Genomic DNA, 18,953 nt, shown 5'->3' with positions numbered 1-18,953 from the left:
GTTGGCGTCAAGGAGAGGTGAAGGAACCTGGGTTAGAAGGAACGTCGATGTGAATGGATCCATGCGTTGACAGAGACAGGCAAACAACTGAGCCCCTGGGTGAGGGGGTCGCCGACTTGTCCTGCTTGCTCGGGGAAGGTCTCTTTGGAGATCAAGACGGCAAGCGGCACGTAGAGCGTTCCCTTGAAGGAGCGCAGTGGCGGGGTGAACGAGCCTTGTCCCTGGGTTCCGCCGATTAAGTCGCTGCCTGCAACATGCCCAGTGCCGGAGACCCACGGCTGGGTCTCAGTTCCGACTCCTTCGGTACCGGAGGAGTACGCCTTTGAGGAGAACGGCCTCTTGAGGCTCGGCCGGTACCCGATGACAACTTGGGTTGTGGGGAGGGCTTCATTTTGGTGGTCTTCGAAGAAGAACCAGAGCGTGACTCTTTCCCCGATTTAGTGGCCTTTGGGTCAGCAGGGGACTTAGAAGGAGTCAATGCTTTCATGTACAGGAAGGCCTTAAGTTTGGCGTCCCTGCCCTGCTTGGCCCTGTGGGTGAAGCGACTGCAGACTTTGCAGGCGCTCATAATATGCGACTCGCCTAAACAATAAAGGCATTCCTTGTGGTTGTCGTTTTTAGACATTTTTGTCCCACAGGAAACAATTCTTAAAGAGGGCCATGGACTCACGTAGATGAGAGAAACGAAAGTCGAGGCAGAAGAGAAACTCTCTATACGTCCAAATTCCACGGCGGCAAAGGAAGAACTGACAGATGGCCGACCCCTGACCCCCCTTGCCACGTGACTGTTCCGGCAGGAAGAGCTGTTGCCGGGCAGAGAACGGGCGGAGGGGGAGGGGAGTCTTCCCTTCCAGAAGCTTTCTATACAGAAATTCTCTGAAGCTGGCCTGCACATGCACAGATCCCATGTGGGACTGCACAAAGGCCACGAAGATGTACTGATTATTCACAAAAAGAGAAAATGAGGAAACAGACAGAATTTGATCATGTAGTAATCAATTCCCATGATCATTTATTATAAAAAATCTATAAAATGTTATTGGCAGTAGAAACAGCCTCGGAACAAGTAAAAGTTTGCATGGTGAAATGGATGCAGAACTTTGGAGAAATGATACCTTTGCAATCATGGGGGAAAATGTGGCAAAAAGACATTAAATTTTCATGTTCACAAACGATAAGAGAAAATTGGTATAAGATGTTTTATAGGTGGCACTTTGCCCCAAAAGACCAACAGAAAATGTATAAATCTAATCAAGCAAATTGTTGGAAATGTTCAGAGACTAAGGGAACCTATTTTCACCAATGGTGGACCTGTCGAAGGGCACAAAAATATTGGAAAGAAATACAGAGAGAATTGCAAGTTATACTCCAAGTGAACTTTGATTTACAACCCAAATACTTTTTGTTGGGAATGACTCCTCCAGAATTAAAACTCTTGGATAAAGAGCTCTTTCTATATGGGATGACAGCGGCAAGAACACTCTACGCCAAATACTGGAAGGACAAGAATACACCGTCACTAAAAGAATGGATTACAAAAATGTATGAATATGTGGACATGGCAAGACTTTCTAATTTGTTGAAGAAGAAACCGATGGAAGATCACCAACAGAGATGGCAATCATTCTATGACAGATATACTGTGAATTTAAGATAGAAATAAAGTGCATAATGTTAAGATTTAAGACAGGAGCTAGAAATGTTAGAAGTTAATAATGCTAGAATAGTTGTTTATTATGAATATAGAATGAAACAATGCGCATAATACTACAGTCTAGAATAGAAATACGATAAAACCAGACATTTGATTGTTAGAAAAAGGGTTATATTTATAGAATAGAAATTGGATAAGACTAGTTATTTGATTGCTAAGATTACCAAGAAAAAGGGCTATAATTTGAAGGCCTGTCCTGGACGCTGACCCAACATGATCTGTAAAGTTTATTTTCCATTTCCCCCTTTTCCCCCTTCTTTTCTCTACCCTTTAAAAAGCTAATAAAATATTTAAAAAGAAAAGGCAGGGCTGAAGGCAAGGAGTGGAGGGAGGGGGAGGGTCAGAGGAAAGTGGGCTCTGGGAGGAGCATCACAGAGCATCTTCCCAGTTGGCAAGAATGACTTACACTTTATTCCCCAGCTCCTCAGCCATGCGAAGGATTTCAAAGAGAAGAACCATCTTCCCAGAATGCTCCAACACTTCAGCATCGGATTCAGTGACAAAATCTTTGTACCAGTCTGGTGCTGGGCTGCCCGGGTTGGAAGTGGAAGTGGTTTTACCTTGGGGGAGAAGGAGGGGATAAAGCTATGATTTACTAGAGACAGTTTTAAACAGTGAGACGTTTCAGGCAACAATCCAAAGCCACTCCTCCTCCCTGTTGGCAATCAGTACAGGAAAAGCAGAATATAAAGGGGACCACAAGGCTTCAGAGCTAGTCCACCAAATCTCACCTGACAGGTGCAGCTTTGGCAAACTAACTCTGGAGCCTTGTATATAAAACACACACACGTGGCATACGGCTGGACAGTACTGACTAGGTTAGAAAATCCCTTTTTCACCCCTCCCCAGCAGAGCAGGATTTATGTCACTTGGGAGGGATGGCAAACAGCTAAAATGCTAATAAAAGCAAATATTTATACAGCATTTTCAGCAAATGTTCAAAACATTCACATACAACATTTCAGTAATCTTGGTAAACAGTCCTGTAATTCAGTAATGCCCAAAATTAAAGATGGGGGGGGGGGAGGAGACAGAAATAATAGCTTGCTTAGGACCACCTTAAGCAAGCTTTGAATTGGCTCATGGTTCAGATTCCTAGCTATAGCAGCCCCAACTGAATGTCTTCACAACTGGGCTGTCAGAAACGCACTCTATGAAACTACAATCCTGATGCTGTCTCAAAAAACCAACAGGCCATATAGCATGCCATCCAAATGATAAGAATCTAGTGCAAGCATCATCACCTTGACATTTTCTTTCAAAAACTTAATTTCAGCAAGTACCAAGTCTTCAACAGAAAGGCATTATTCTCCTGTATCCAAGCTTACAGTGGAATGTTCTAGAGATACTTATGCACCCTAAATATTTATGGAGCAACACAGTCACTCTTCACCTACACGCAAGTACTTCTAAGGAATATTTTGATCGTCAAATACCAGAGACACACAGCAGCCCAGAGAAGCAAGCAGACAAACAAGCACACCTCGTAACACCACTGTCCGAAGTCGGCATGAGTGGACTGCTGCCACTCAGCTGTGTACAGGACCATGCTCATGCTAGGCAGCAGCAGTTGGGAAGGTCCAGGGGCTGCAAGCCGCCATGGGAGAAGTTAGAGGGAGGGCCTCCTACCCACCAGAAGACAGAGACAAACTGCAGGCTGCCATGCTGGGCACCTGGGGAGCCAGCAACGGTGCAGAGGCCTGAGGCCTTGGCAAAGGAAACTGCACCAGACGTGGAAGTCTTGCAGGACTGGGGTGGGGGTGGGGTGGGATTTTCAGGGGCTGCTGAAAGCTATTTCAGTTCTCAGCCAACAACTAAGGAGGTGGTACCCGGCTTGGCCCCTCTCCCTGCACTGACAGCCCAGAGAGAAGAGGGAGCTAAGGGAGGGAGGAGGAGGGTGGATGTAAAGTCCCTCCCCTTCCAACTTGAGGCCTTCCTGCAAGAAGCCGGAGGGGAAGCGCAGTCCACCTCTGTGCCACCACCAGATCCAGGCCACCTCCTCACAACCAAAAATACTATGGCTATAAACTGAGTGTACCTGGCTCACTGGATGCCAAGTACATGGTTTATCAATGTCCTGAATGCTTGGAGCATTAATTTCTGAAACGGTAGAAACTGTTGAAAATCATACTGTGCACTTATACTCAAATGAAGTAGACAAAGAGCGCAATCCTGAATGAGGGGGGGGGGTAGATCCGTGGCGGCCGGGAGCAGCAGAGCCATGTCACCTCCTCAGAGGCTACACAGCTGCTGCGGAGCCTAAAAAAGCATTTTAAAAAGTAAAATAATAGGGGGGGGGAGTGGGGAAGTGCCCCATTGAAAACAGGGAAAACACTGCTGGCATGGCTGCACTGGCAGTAGCGGCTGGCAGTGCCCGGACACCAGCATATTTGCCCCCGCACCAACATACATGCAACTTTATTCCGTGATAAGGTGCCACCTACACCAGCGCGAGGTCATGCCGGCTCCAAAGGAGCTTCGACTCCCCCCTGCAGGAATGGGCTGCCCAAAAGCTAACACACCAGAATAGACAAGAGCATCCATAAATACTGCCAAACTTGCATGTAAACAATCCACACTTATTTGTTTGAAACGCTGAACAGTTCTCTGAAGCTGAAATTTAGCTGTGATAGAATAAGCTGTATTTAAAACAGTTCATTAAAATGACACCAATAATGGTTACGTTCAAGAAGGTTCTTTTCAGTGTACCCAGGATAATTTATTTTTTCATTACAAACCTCCACCAACTGCAGTAAGTCTAATACTGAAGATTTAATGCACATCTGGCTTGCACAAGAGTTTGGGGGGAAAGATTCTGACAAATATTAAGAGAAATAACATGCACTGAAGTGCTTTCAGTTCCTGAAGTAGTCATTCTTAACTTTGTTGAGCCAGGCTCACCTTTGGTTAGGGCTACAAGAACGTCAACAGAATAGAACTGGGGGAACAAAATAGAGGCCCCCAAAGGTAACAAGAGGGGGAGGTGAAAAAGAGCCTTGGCTACTTACCGTGAAGGCTTCTTCTGCTCAGAGGGAAGAAGGGCATCTTCATTATGGGTGTTTCCTTTTCCTCTTATCTCGGGAGGCAGGAATCAAATATTTAAATTTTTCTGACCTCTGAGGGTAAACGCCCCCTTGTGATCAGTTAAAGACTTTCCGAGCCTTATATATTTAAGATAGACTGAAGAAACATGTTAGTTATAATTCTATACAAGAAATAAGTTCCTAATAAACATTAACGATGAACTTTTAGGATAACTATAAGTCATGAACCAACAAAGAACGTTTAACTTGAATTGAAGGTCAACTGGAAGTTAGATATAATCATGATTACCTGTAATTTTATTTTATTTGTTTTATTTATATTTTACTGATGTCTGGGCGGGCAAGATGCCCTTTGTCCCTCTGAGCAGAAGAAGCCTTCACGGTAAGTAGCCAAGGCTCTTTCTCGCTCAGAGGGAGAAGGGCATCTTCATTATGGGACATACAAGAGCTGTCCCCCGCCCTGGGAGGATTAGACGTCCTGAAGTATACTTTGCAGTACTCGTCTGCCTAAGGCGGCATCTGCTGACAAGTATAGATTTAATTTGTAGTGTCTCACAAATGTGGACACCGAGGACCAAGTTGCGGCCTTACATATCTCTTCCATAAAGCTCGGCGGTCGAAGGCTGCTGAAATAGCTGCACTTCTACCCAAGTGGGCAGTAATGCCCGCAGGAGCAGGCAGGTTACTTATTCTATAAGCCTGTGTTATGTATAAGGTGATAGTCCTACTAATGGATGCCCTGGACATATGCTTGCCCTTATCAGGTGGTGAGATATGAACGAATAAGGAGTCAGAGTTCCTAATAATTTTAGTAAGATAAATGTAAACAGGTAGTGCCCTTCTTAGGTCTAGCTAGTACCAGGCCTTCTCCTTAGGATTCTTGGGGTTAGTGCAGAAGATGTAAGCACTATGTCCTGCTCCCTGTGAAACTTGGAGCTACATTTTGTCCTATCTCAGTGAGTGGTTCGAATGGTAGTTGTGTGAGTGCTGTCAAAGCTGTGTGCAGGCTCCAGTTGTGAACCTGTGTCTAACAGGAGGAGCTAAATAACTGACGCCTCTTAAAAAGGCTCTTATGTGATGGTGTTTGGTTAAGCGGTATCCAGATACCTTGGGTACTATGGTAGCTATAGGTGCTATAGTTAGCTAGCCCTAAGCTCTGTCCCTCCTGATGGCTTCCTTGTTGCCAATATGGTAGTGACGGCCACCGGGCTATAACCTAGGGCTATAAGTCATCTCCTTTCAGTGCCCATGCGGTCAGTTTGTACCACCCTAGATTGGGATGGTATATTGGGCCTTGTAGATGGAGATCTTGTCTGTCTGGAAGTCTCCAATGGTTCTGTATGGACATCTGAATTATAGATGGGAACCACAGTCGTCGCAGCCAATATGGAGCTATGAATCTGACTGATGCTTTTTGAAGTCGTACCATTCTCAATACCCTTGGAGGGAGGGGGGAAACACGTACAGTAGGTCGTGTGGCCCTGGTGACATTAAGAGGTCCATTTGTTCCGCCCCCTGTTGACAGAACCTGGAATAGTACCTTGGTAGCTGGTGGATGATGCTGGATGCAAACAGATGAATCTGTGGCATGCCGAATCTCTGAGTAATAAGTTGAAAGACCTCTGGATATAGAGACCATTCTGCCTCGCTGAGGGTCTGCCTGCTGAGCCAGTCTGCTTGTATGTTGACAGTGCCCTGAATATGTTACGCTGATTTTGATGAGAGGTTGGACTCGGCCCAAGGAAAAATGTAGTCGCTTCTGAGGATCGCCCCGATTTCTAGGGCACGGATGTGAAGATTCTGTTCTTGATGGTCCATATTGTTTGAGCCGTTGTCCCTTGAGTGTGGTTTCCCGACCTGATAGACACGCGTCCGTGAAGATTTGAATTGGTGTTGGACGGAGATACCAACTTCCTTTCGTCAAATTCTGAGACTGAAACCGTCATACTAGTCTTGATCTGACTTCCTCTGGCAGGATGAGATTTCTGTCACTTCTTCCTTGGTATGTCTCTTTGGTATGGCCTTAAGAACCATTGAAGAGGTCTTGCTCGTAAGCGTGCCCCTTGAACTGCGGGAATGCATGCAGACATGTGACCCTTCAGTTTGGTCAGGGACATGAGAGAAGGCGACCGGGAATTAATCGCTTTCTTTGCTAGAAATGAAATGTTGTGGATTTTGTCCACTGGAAGGTATAAGGAGTTTGTCAGTGTGTCTATGTCCATCCCCCATCTCTCTCAATCGTTGGGATGGAACTAAGTGGGTCTTTCTGAAGTTGATTATGACCCATGTTCTGTTAACCTCTTCAGAACTCTCTCTGAATGATCTATGCTCTGCTAGTTTGAGCTTGCGCAAATCGGAATGTCGTCTGAGAAGGGTGCATTCTCACACCCTCCTTGCGCAGAGATGTGACTGGTGTGTCCAGAACTTTGGTGAATACTCGAGGAGGGGCGATGTTAACCCGAATGGTAAGGCCCTGAATTGGAAGAGGTGTCCCCTGTACGGGAACCGAAGGAAACAGCAATGGGCCGGGTGTATTAGAATGTAAGAAAATGCTTTTCCCTGAGGACCTGTGTGACTGACTTTAGTGTCTCCATCCTGAAGCGCTTTAATGGGATAATCTGTTCAGAAACTTGATGTCTAGGATGGCTTTCCATCCGCCGCCTTTGTTGGGAAAAGTAAAGAATACTGAATAGACTCCCAATGCATGCTCTAATGGTGAGACTGGCTCCATCGCCTTGATGTCTAAGAGGCCTCTGAAGTTCTATGGAAATTTTTTTTTTTTTTTTTTTTGGGATGTTGGATGTTGGAGATATTACTAGTCGATGTGAAGGAGTGTAAGAAAAACTCTATCTGATAGCCTTGTGAGATAATGTTTGTGACCCAGAGGCCTGGTTGGGAGGTGACCACTGAGGGTGTAATAGACTGAGCCTGCCTCCCACTGACTGGTGGCTGGCGTCACTGTTTGGTCGGGCGGTCGGGTTTATCCCCTTTATTGCCCTGGAAGGTGGAGGATTTTGGAGATTTATTGAATCGTCCTCCTTTACTAAAGGAGCTGCGATTCTGGTTCCAGTGGTTTCTAGGTTGATCAGGTCTGTATCTTTGAAGTATGTGGTATGCACGAAAGGACATAGAGGGAGTGGTCCCTTGGATTCCTTGCGTAGAATCTTGTCTTTGGTCTCCACTGATATGGGGACCAAATTGTCTCCAAGCAAGGTCTTTCCCTGATACAGGAAGCCCATAATAACCAATTTTGATCTATATACTCCGCTTGCCAGGGTCGTACCCAGAGAGCCTTTCTGGCAGCTGAGGCTGTGGCTAGTGTTCTAGCTTCGTATGACATGTTATCTAAGGAGGAATCAGCTAGAAAGAATACCACTCTCGAAAACATGGATGACATGGTATCTAAGGCAGAATCAGCTGGAAGGATACCACTCTCAAAAAACATGGATGCCCTGGTATCTGATGCTGCGGCTAGTGTCCTAGCTGCATATGGCATGGTATCAAAGTTCGAATCAGCTAGAGAGAATACCACTCTCAAAAAACATGGGTACTCTTGTAAAGGCTTTCTTTCTTCCTGTGGAAAAAGTTGATATAACTTCCTAGTCCAAATTATTGTCGCTCTGTAGACTAGGGCAGATGTGATAGAAGCGCTTGATAGTGAGTGCCAAGGCCTCTGAGCATTTATGTATGCTAACTCTGCCTTCCTATCTGTAGAGTCCCTAATCATGGCAAGGCCATGTAACAAGGTTGAAGGAGTGAAGGCAGTGACAGGTGGTTCTACTGAAGGCACTTTTAGAATTTTAGAAGCACCGATAAACAAAATATAAAAGCTTCCTAAAGGCTGTGGAGCATTGTATGGGTGCCATTGGTTTCTCCCGCTCTGCTTTCAACAGAGTTAGAAATAATCAAGCACTGGCACAAACCTATCTGGAGTCTTTTCTCCCACTCTGAGTCCTCTGAGAGATCAAGAGTAGCTAGGGTTTCATGCCAATGCAGAAGGAAATCTTCTGAGTTAAATACTATAGACAGTCTGGGTACCAATTGGCAATTTTGGGACCCTGAATTAGCTTTCAGCGCTGCTTAGGCTGGCCAGCACGTACTCTCTTGGTACTACTTGGACTGGTGATCGGCTCACCAGGATCTCAGGCAGAGGTCTTCCACATCACCTACTACCAGAATTGGCCCTCTGCATGCCAAGCCGACGCTCTGCCACTAAGCCACAGCCGTTCCCCTGCTTTGGCTGATATTCTGCCCTTTTAGTGAACAGATTACTGTTTGTGGTGCTGGAGGGTGTGATCCCTACATGGATGGGGCAGGATAAGGAGGTTGTACTGCCCTTAAGCCATCTGAGAAGGCGTTTTTAATCAGGGTGGAGAGCTCTGCTCTTACAGGAGTAAACAAGCTGCATCTATGAGGGGGGGCGCGAAGTCACCTTACTGGCAGTCGATGTCTCCGTTGATGCTTCCCGTCCTTGAATAATAATAGGCGAGCCGCCTGAGGACGGAGCATTGCGAGGCAAAAAGGCGAGCCGCCAGCCTCCTTCATTTTTCCCGTTTGTGCAGCGTGGTAGGAGCGGCTATAGCCGCTGTGTTCTCCTGGCTGCTTCCCGCTGCTTCCCGTCCTTGAATAACAATAGGCGAGCCGCCTAAGGACAGAGCACAGCAAGGCAAAAGGCGAGCCGCCAGCCTCCTTCATTTCCCCCGTTCGTGCTGCGTGGGAGGAGCGGCTACCGCCGCTGTTTTCTCCTGGCCGCTTTCTGTTGCGATCTGGCAGTCGCGTCTTTCAGGCGCGGCAGAGCAACGTGCGTTTTGCAGCAGGCATTTGGTGCGCTTGTTAGCAGTCGAGCCAAGCCGTTTGTACTTGCCTGCGCCGTTCTTGCCGCTTTCGCCTTTCCCTTTTGAGTTTTGGTCCTCAGGTCACCAGAGTGACTGTCCGAGGGTTCATCTAATTGTAGTGGTAAGGCCACTAGCAGGCTAGGGCCTAAATCAGCAGGCGCTATATAGCTGTCCTGATGCCGATCCGCCATTTTGTTTGGCGGGAAAAGACCCTTCTGAGGAGAATAGGTAGAAAATTAAGACAGTAAATAGAATTGAGTAGTAGATTAGCTAGGTTAAGTTTAGGTTTGTTAAAATAAGAATATTTTTAGGTCTAATAAGTAAGGTTAAGGTTTCTCTATTATGTTCTGTAGCAGAGAGCTGCTAGAAGGCTGCTCTCCCGTTCAAGGCAGGAAATAGAACTGATCACAAGGGGGCGTTTACCCTCAGAGGTCAGAAAAATTTAAATATTTGATTCCTGCCTCCCGAGATAAGAGGAAAAGGAAACACCCATAATGAAGATGCCCTTCTCCCTCTGAGCGAGAAACTGGAGTTCTACAAGCTTGAAGCTAATTTATCTGTTATGATATAGAGTGGGAAGATTAAAATATACGGAGGATTTGAAGGACTTTGATAGCCTCCATGTTGGAATAAAAGCATCAGCATGTGTTTCTCATGGACAGAATGAATTGGGTCTATAGGAAACAGCAATGGATTTATTGAATACGAAAAACTGATAGGATATTTAACAAGACAACAACAACATAAGCATAGTAATATTTTGGAATATACCTTTAAGTGCTGTTCTTATTACAAAATTATTAAATATAAACATTGGAAAAAGTTCTTAATGATTTTTATGTCATCAACCTTTATTGCTCATTGACAGAGTCTTAAGCATTTACATTGTATAGGAAAACAATTTTAAAAGATTTTAATGTGGAAACTGGTTATATTCGTTGTACTTATGGGCACTGACAGTATTGTAATGAAATAAAATTGAGGGGGTCTCCTGTTTTAAAAAAGAATCAGAAGATTCCTTGGCTTGACTGGGTTCGTAATACGGTTCTTTGCACTGTAGGATTGTTTTGTTACACAGTTTAAACCTGAATGTTTATTTTGGAGAATCTATGAAGGGGGAAGTAGGTATCTGCTTAATGCAGTAAGTCCCAACACACATGCATCTGTTTACAACAGCCTAATGATACTTTAATCTCCACTTCATATGTGCGTTACATACATTTACATTTATTGTAAATACAGGAAAAGCTACCTTCCTCTTGGAACTGTGATCTTAGCACTTACTGCAGCATATTGCAGCACTTATTGCAACATAACTTCCATGGAATTCTTTCCTTGTAATAGCTTACAGGTAAATTCAGCTTTTAGAGCAAATGAGCTGATGGGGATTATCTATCAAGAAAGTCAGAAATAAACGAATATCCCATCATGGCACAGTAACGCACTTTAAACAGAATTCTTTGCTTAGAGCTTTAGAAGGAAAAGGGTTAGGAAGAGTATGGATTGCAAAAGGGAAGAAGAAAAAAGTAGCGGATTAGCATCTAAATAAGTTTAAAGACTGCTCAATTTCTTGTGCCATGCATCATGAGGAAGATGGCATCACGTGATGAGCTTTTGATACTTCCCATCTTATTTTCCAGTACTTTTCCTAATTGTTTTGTGAGGAAAGATGCCCCATTCGCCCAGAGAGTTTAGTGTTTTTTACTGTACTGTACTGTCTTTAGCTTTACCCTATTTGTAAGATAAATTGCTCAGAACGGTACATAACATGCCAAGTGTAGATACTTCATGAAATTGTATGTGAATGTTTTGATATCTCTCATTTTACTTTCCAAAGCTTTTCCTAATCATTCATAACACTAAACAAGCCTATGTGTTCAGTGACCTTCATAACATGAGCCACCTCCCACACATCTCTTTCTTAGGGCCCATTAGTGCAGGGGTCCTCAGCCTTTTTGAGCCTGCAGGTACCTTGGGAATTTTGACCAAAGATGGTAGGTGAAAGTACAAAATGGCTGCAGTAGGAGGCAGAACCAACCACAAAATATCTAGGGCTGATGTCATCCATAATCCTAATAGTAACTTTTCAACATTACAGGCAGACGCTTTGTTTATAACAGAAGTCTTTTAAAATGAACATATTGTTTAAAAATATTTTCTGGCACACAAACAGCGTACCTTCACTCACAGAGTGAAGATCCTTGTGCTGTGGTGGCAGCTGCTGCTGAAGAGATTTTTTTAACAAATCTGCGAATCATATCTCCAATCAGAAGCCCTGCTAGGCAAAAGCCTCACCGGGCCCTGCCCACTTTCGAAAAACATTCAGTAGGAACCAGGAAAAGTGCTGGCGGGTGCCAAGGTAGGGACCCCTGCATTAGTGTATGCATGGAATTTTCCCATTCTCGTGTCTAAACATCCAAGATTAGTTTAACAATCCTTCCTTACCTTCTTCCAGTTTTTCAGTGCTTGGAGGGTTGTTTATTGGTTCTTCTACGTTTCCTTCTCCACCTCCACGAGATCTTGAATTCCAGACTTTAATCACTTCAACATCATTATCACTGCCACTTTCACTTGAGCTACTATCTTTCTTTGATTTTTTCCCCTTGGACTTTTTCTTCCTATAAAAATAACATTTAATGAAAGTTTTAAAGACATCTGTTGGTATGTGACCCTTTTGGGGCTACAGTGGCATAATACACAGAATCCATTAGTTTTGTGTTTACACAGAACAGTTGAACTTACTTAGTATATTCATCAGAACTTAAGCTTACTGATGTTTCTTCAGAATCGGATGCTATGAACTCATCAAGACTGTCTTCATCAAAATAGCCCTGAAAGACAACAGATGTTTTTACAAGAGGCATTTTATTAAATTCAGCCATCTTTGCTCAAGCCTCTAAAACCATGTTGGCGAACCTATGGCACGCGTGCCACTTCCGGCACGCGTAGCCCTCTCTGCCGGCACGCGAGGGTGGGCTCCAAAAGGCCTCCCTGGTCGTCTGTGCCCCTCCCTCTCTCAGCTGAGCTCCCCCCCACTGTGCGTGCATGGGCGCGTCAGCTTCCTGCCTCACACTCACGCAGCTGGCTTCTTCCTCTTCCCCCCCTCTTGCCCAGCAACAGCTGACAGGCGGCGGGAGGCCAGCAGCAACGAGGCGGGGCCTCCTCCTCCAGGCTCCAGCAGCAGCTCTTCCTCGCCGCCTTCCTCCTCCTCGTCCCCCTCAGGCGGCTCCCAACAGTCCAGCTCCAGGCTGCCACCGCCATCGTCCTCCTCCTCAGGTGCCTCTCCCCCGGCCGTTTTCGCCCGCCGCCTCCTCCTTCTCAGGGCGCTCGCGGAGGGCCAGGCGGCCCCTCAACAGCCACACGTCCGCCAGAGAAAGGCCTGCCATCTCAAGCCGTCCTCCCCCTCTCCCCCGCTCGCGCTCGTCCCTGACTCCTGCGGTAAGCTTGTGTGGTAGCCGGAGCCACCCTCAAGTCCTCTGGCTCGGGTGTGGCTGCGTGGCCTCTGCCTTCTCCCTCCCTGCCCCCTAAGGTCACCCGCAGGCTGGCAGGGCCGCGAGTGTTGGTGCGCTCGCCCTCGCTCTCGCCGCCCCCTCCTCCCCTGCCCCCTCCCAGCTGGGAGGTGACTGATGCTGCCGCGCTGGGCCCCAACATCTCTGCCGTCCCGCACCGTCGCCTCACCGCCTCCCCAGAGCTGCCGGTAAGGGGGGGAGAACTTTGGGTGTGCGCCCTGGAGCAAGTCCTGGGTTGGGCTTGAGGCCCGACCCAGGACACTTTCTTTCTTCCTTCCATCCTTCCTCCCTTTCATCCCCAGTTCCTTCCTTCTCTTTCCTTTCCCAGTTTCTTCCTTCCCCTCTTTCTTTCTCTCTCTCTCTTTCTTTCTTCATCCCTCCCCCTTTCTTCCTTCCTTCCCGTTCCTTCATTCCCTTTCCTTTCCCAGTTCCTTCCTTCCCTCCCCTCTTTCTTTCTTCCCCTCTTTCTTTCTCCCCTCTTTCTTCCTTCCTTCCTTCCTTCCTTTCTTTCTTTCCTTCTTTCTTTCCTTCTTTCCTTCTTTCTAGCCTTCTTTCCTTCCTTCTTTCCTTCCTTTCTTCCCTCCCCTATTTCTGTCTTTTTCTTTCTTTCTTCCCCTCTTCCTTCCTTCCCCTCTTTCTTTCTTTCTTTCTTTCTTTCTTTCTTTCTTTCTTTCTTTCTTTCTTTCTTTCTTTCTTTCTTTCTCTTTCTTTCTTTCTTTCTCCGTCCCTCCCCCCTTTCTTCCTTCCTTCCCCAGTTCCTTCATTCTCTTTCCTTTCCCAGTTCCTTCCTTTCTCCATCCCTCCCCCTTCCCTTCCTCTACTAGGGCTGCCAACCTCCAGGTGGTGGCTGGAGACTTGGCAACCCTAGCAATAATGTCTGGTGGCTGAGCAGAGGACCAGTCCTGGAGAGATGCATGCCAAATACAAACAACTTTTTATTGAAAGGTAAAAGTTTGCATCATTGAAAGCTCTGTTATTGTGTTTTTCTTTTAACACAAAATATGTGAATGTATGAGTTGTTTTTTTCTAAACTAAAACCTCAGTATTCAGGTTAAATTGCCGTATTGGCACTTGGCGATAAATAAGTGGGTTTTGGGTTGCAGTTTGGGCACTCGGTCTCTAAAAGGTTCGCCATCACTGCTCTAAAACGTCTGTTCATTCATCTAAACAATACCGAAGTCAGTAAGATTATTTCAAAATACTTTGGTAATGACAAAACACCTAAAAAATGGTAACAGCCCCAAGTCTATCACACAGCAAAATAAATTTCTATTAATTCAGTGAAATACTCTCAGACTTGGCATCCTTACTTGAGAACTTTAATTAGTGACAAAGACAGACAGACGTGATTTACCTTATTTTCTTTGCTAATGTAGTCCAGCTGTAAGCACCAAGGATGAGTCCAAATCCTGCTTAACATCTGGAAATCCTGGAAGAGTTTGGCTCCAGCTTTCCCTCTCCCACCTTCTGTGCTGCTGCCGACACCTGATGAGAACATGAAGAATTCAGAAGTTATTTCAGACCTGAGAGTCAACCAATGTTTCATTTAAAGTCAGCGTAACACAGACTTCTGCCAAAGATACAAAACCTCTTGCAACAGAGGCCAGGTTATTCAATCGACATTTTCCTCCACTCCATTCCTAAAAATTAGTCACCCTCTTCCTTTCTCACATTTGACTATCTGCAGCACATCCCCGCTGACTATTTGCCAAATAAAACCAAATCTGGCTTGAAAAACAAAGAGAATGTCTTGACTGAAGCAGAGGCAGCTGCACATTAGGGAAGTCAAACTTTCCTGAACAACTCAGAAATATTTATAGTAATATGAAGTTTTACATTATTTAACTACACTCCAAGCTAGAAGTAGAAACCACAGCAACTTTGAGGCACTTTTTACGTATTTATAAATGCATGGATAGGTAAGGTTTCATAGTCTGAACCATTTCTAATCCTCTATGGCCAAAATGTGGAGGAGGGGGGGAATGTCTCAATTTCTCCAAACCATAAGTATATATTACATATTCAGAATTGTTTGTATTGCATTTTTGTGCTCTCATTCAAGAAAAAGGATATTTATTCATTTTATTATCGACTGTATCTACAGTCCGCCTTTCTCCCTAAGACGCAAAGCAGATTACACCGTGTAAATCAGTAGCAGTTCACATGAATAGACATCTAAAAAGCATAGTGTAGGTCAATATAATTGCTGGAAGTGTAAAGACATTGACAGAACATATTTTCATATCTGGTGGTAGTGTAAGAGAATTAAAAAAATGGATTACAATTCAACAAGAAATACAGAAAGTGTTAAAAATCTCCTTTCCTCTAAGCCCAGAGAATATGCTATTGGGTATACCACCAGAAGAGTTGGAGAAAAATCATACAGAACTGTTTAGTTATATGACTACAGCAGCAAGAATGGTGTTGGCATCGATGTGGTAACAGGAAGAGATCCCTGAGATAGATAAGTGGAGAGAGAACGTGGCGGAGTATACAGTGATGGCAAGACTGACACAGTTGGTGAACAGAAGACCAGAGGAGGAGTTTCAGAGAAAATGGAAATTGTATATTGAATATATGTAATCACACTCTGGTTAGAGGGTGTTAGACCAACAGAATGTTAATATTAGTAAGGTACAGGGCATGTAATATTAAGGGGGTTAGCATAAAATCAATGTCGACAAGCTATAATTCACATATTAATCTGCTTAAACATTGATATAATAGTCATTAATACGATATAAGCAGTAATAATTAACATCAGTAGATTACTAATCTGATAACAGAAATATTATGTATGGCTTTAAAAATATGTTCCCTTTGGAAGCAATGATTTTCTGTAAGTATGGGATTGTATGTGTTATATTCTTTAACATTCTTTAATAAAATTTTTGGGGAAAAAATACAATTGAGATGAGGAGACATCTAATGTGCAGTGTACCAGGACTAGGGTTACCGAAACCTGAATGAGTGCAGCATATTAGGCATGATACAGAATGTGAAAAAAAATGGTATTTAATTACTAGAAAACAATGAAACAACAACAGGGTGATACATGCAGCAAACTGACAGGTTGTCACAACAGTATAATCCATAATTCCTTTCCCTTTATAAAGTCCCTTTCTGAACTATTCAGTATAGTATAGCCCTATTAGCTTTATAGAAAAGCTCTCCTGGACATACTGAGCCCAGCTATTTTCCTCTACAGACAGCAATACAGAACTTTCCTGATTTTTAACTGAATTATGCACCAAGAAAGGTACACCTTTGAGGTATGGCTCTAACAGGGGCACGGACATTAAAGTATGGAAATCACACAGAAAATTGGCAAGCTCTCTCAGCTCTTCCTATATGTTAGAATCTCACATTCTCAGGCAAGTGAAATGCTTGCAGTGTTGGAGGTAGAGCTCCCAACCCCATGACCATGACAATTACCACAGCTTTGGCCTGGGTGTTCCTAGCTCACACAAATGAATGTACTCAAGGGATTGGAGGACTCAATCCGGTGAAATATGCCAATATGCCTTCCATTTTAAGGTAATGCCACAAGACATGGTCACTACCAATGGGGAAGCAGTTCTGCAGAGGTCAGTGTGCCTGCACCACCTCCAGAGTCCCTTGCTGCCAGGTGCAGCAAGCTGAAAATGCACTTTTTGAGGAAAAAACCATGAGTTTCACGGGGTTACATCTGCTTTTTTGCAGGAGTAATTCGGCGCCTGCAAAAAAGGGGCCTATCTGGCCCAAAAGGGGTTACGGAGCTGACTAAAGTCAACTCCGCCCCAGGAGCCTCTGTGCCGGGAAAATGCTGCCAGTGAGGCTTTGCCAGGGTCCAAGACTTGCACTGCCACACGGCACAAGTAGCACTAATGGCGGCGCTGGGATCACACCGGCTCCTAACGCGGATCTGCCCCCCCCCCCCGGTTAGGATTGGGATGCCTGTCTAGTTAAGTTTGCTAGAAGGTGGCTATGTTGCCTGCCCCTAATGAACTAGCATAACAGAAATAACAGAGACATACCTTTTCCACTAGTTTTACAATGACATCAGTCTACTGGAGTACAGAAAATGCTGACATAATAGGACCATAAAGCACCCTGCTGCTGTATCGGACTAAGCAAAGTGGAGTATCTTGTCTCCAGTCATGGCTAGCCAGGTCTTCTGGAAAGCATCTAAGCAGGGCCTGAAGACAAGAGCCTAGGCCCCTCCCCCTGCTAAAATGGAAATGTGGCATAAAAACACACCAAATAAATAAATTCTGGGGTACACGGTCTCTGAATATGGAACAAAATTTGAGTCCCATAGCAGCCTAAAGACCAACACAATTTTCCAGGGTATAAACTTTCATGAGTCAACCTCACTCTTAATATGGAGGTTCCGTTTAGCCATCAGTGCCATCAGTCGTTGACCTATCTTCCACAAATGTGTCTAATCGTTTTTAAAGCCAGCTAAATGAGTGGCCATCACCATAACTTCCTAGGGTGTAATGATTTATCAGTGTAAACCACCTTATCAGAAAAGGCAGAATAAAAACTTTGCAAAGAAAGAACAAGTCGCCTTGTGGCTGCAAATTCATGTGTGGTATTTGGGTATAAAGTACTAACTTATTTTATCCATTCTGAAACAAAAGCCAATCAATTTCATTGACTGACCCTGAATTTTAATATTATGAGGCAAGGAGGAAAATCTCTGTCTATCCACTTTCTCCATACCATTTATAATTGCACAAACCCACTTTAAAACCCAGGAAATATTTTGAGCAGAGACAGATTTGAATGCAGCAGCACACCTTAGAGACCAATAAGAATTTTTGGTGCATTAGCTTTTAAGAGTCAAAGCTCCCTTTGTCAGATACCTGATATCTGACGAAGAGAGCTTTGACTCCTGAAGTCTCGTACCCCCCCCCCCCCAAATCTTGTTGGTCTCTAAGATGCTGCTGGAATTGAATGTAGCTCTTCTGCTGCAGACCAACATGGCTATCCTCTGAAACTGTTCACAGTTGACACAGGCATGTGTATGTTCAGAGGGGCTAATGCAGGAAATGCCTCCCAGTAAGCAGTCCTCACGTCCCACCAGGCATAATGCATAGTCAGCAAGATCATCCAAACCAGGCTTCACCACAACCAGAATAAAACAACCTCACCACTCAGCCTTGGGTCACTATAAAGCCAACTCAAAGACCTTCCAGTGCTCCAGAAACATGCCTGTCAGCTGAAGAACTTGAATATGAAAACTTGTGCATAAATCAGCAATAAACTGATAACCCCCATTAGGAACATCCCTCCCATCCCCAAAGAACACTGAACAAAACTAAGCATGCCAAGCAATAAACCACAACTGATGCCTCACCTGTTAAATGATCCAAGTAGAACTGATACAGTTTACACTGAAGAGGGGTCATTCTAACAGCTAGAACATATTCGTATTTTGGTGGCAGGAATTTTGTTAATGCTGTATAATCTTTTCTCTGTAAATTAATTTTTTAAAAAGAAAGTATTGTTATAAAACAAAGATTAAACAACAAATTACACACCACGATCAGTTCTAAACATAAACTACACAGGACTGCATCACCTAGCTCCAAAGTAAAGAAAAAAATTACTGATCTCATAGATATCCCAGTTCTCCAGAAAGCTCATGATACGTACAGATATGCACCCTCATAACAGCCCTGAGAGATAAACAGTGACATGCTCTGATTTCACACTTATTTTAAAAACACTTATCTCCTGCTCAGCCAAATCTGTCTCTTGGTACAGCATACAATACAATCCATTAAAAGTATCATTAAGAAAAACAATACTTAAAACACAGTAAAGCCACCTTCAACACAGATTACAATATCATCTGAAAAAT

At 44.4% G+C, this 18,953-nt stretch overlaps 1 protein-coding gene across 1 annotated transcript in view; it reads right to left on the bottom strand.

The window, feature by feature from the left end:
• ATRX (ATRX chromatin remodeler) overlaps nucleotides 1-18,953 on the bottom strand; it is a 154,008-nt gene that overhangs the window by 25,359 nt on the left and 109,696 nt on the right. Inside the window, exons 22-26 of the mRNA XM_056859843.1 lie at nucleotides 18,447-18,564; nucleotides 14,457-14,587; nucleotides 12,336-12,424; nucleotides 12,039-12,211; nucleotides 2,121-2,274 (exon numbers count right to left, since the gene is read on the bottom strand). Of these exons, the coding sequence (XP_056715821.1) occupies nucleotides 2,121-2,274; nucleotides 12,039-12,211; nucleotides 12,336-12,424; nucleotides 14,457-14,587; nucleotides 18,447-18,564 (665 nt within the window). The remainder of the gene's footprint in view (nucleotides 1-2,120; nucleotides 2,275-12,038; nucleotides 12,212-12,335; nucleotides 12,425-14,456; nucleotides 14,588-18,446; nucleotides 18,565-18,953) is intronic.

The sequence above is a fragment of the Euleptes europaea genome, chromosome 13, assembly GCF_029931775.1.
Source record: "Euleptes europaea isolate rEulEur1 chromosome 13, rEulEur1.hap1, whole genome shotgun sequence".
Taxonomy (NCBI): Eukaryota; Metazoa; Chordata; class Lepidosauria; order Squamata; family Sphaerodactylidae; genus Euleptes; species Euleptes europaea.
The sequence above is the reverse complement of the archived record's forward strand: the minus strand, read 5'-3'. Positions and strand labels throughout refer to the sequence as shown.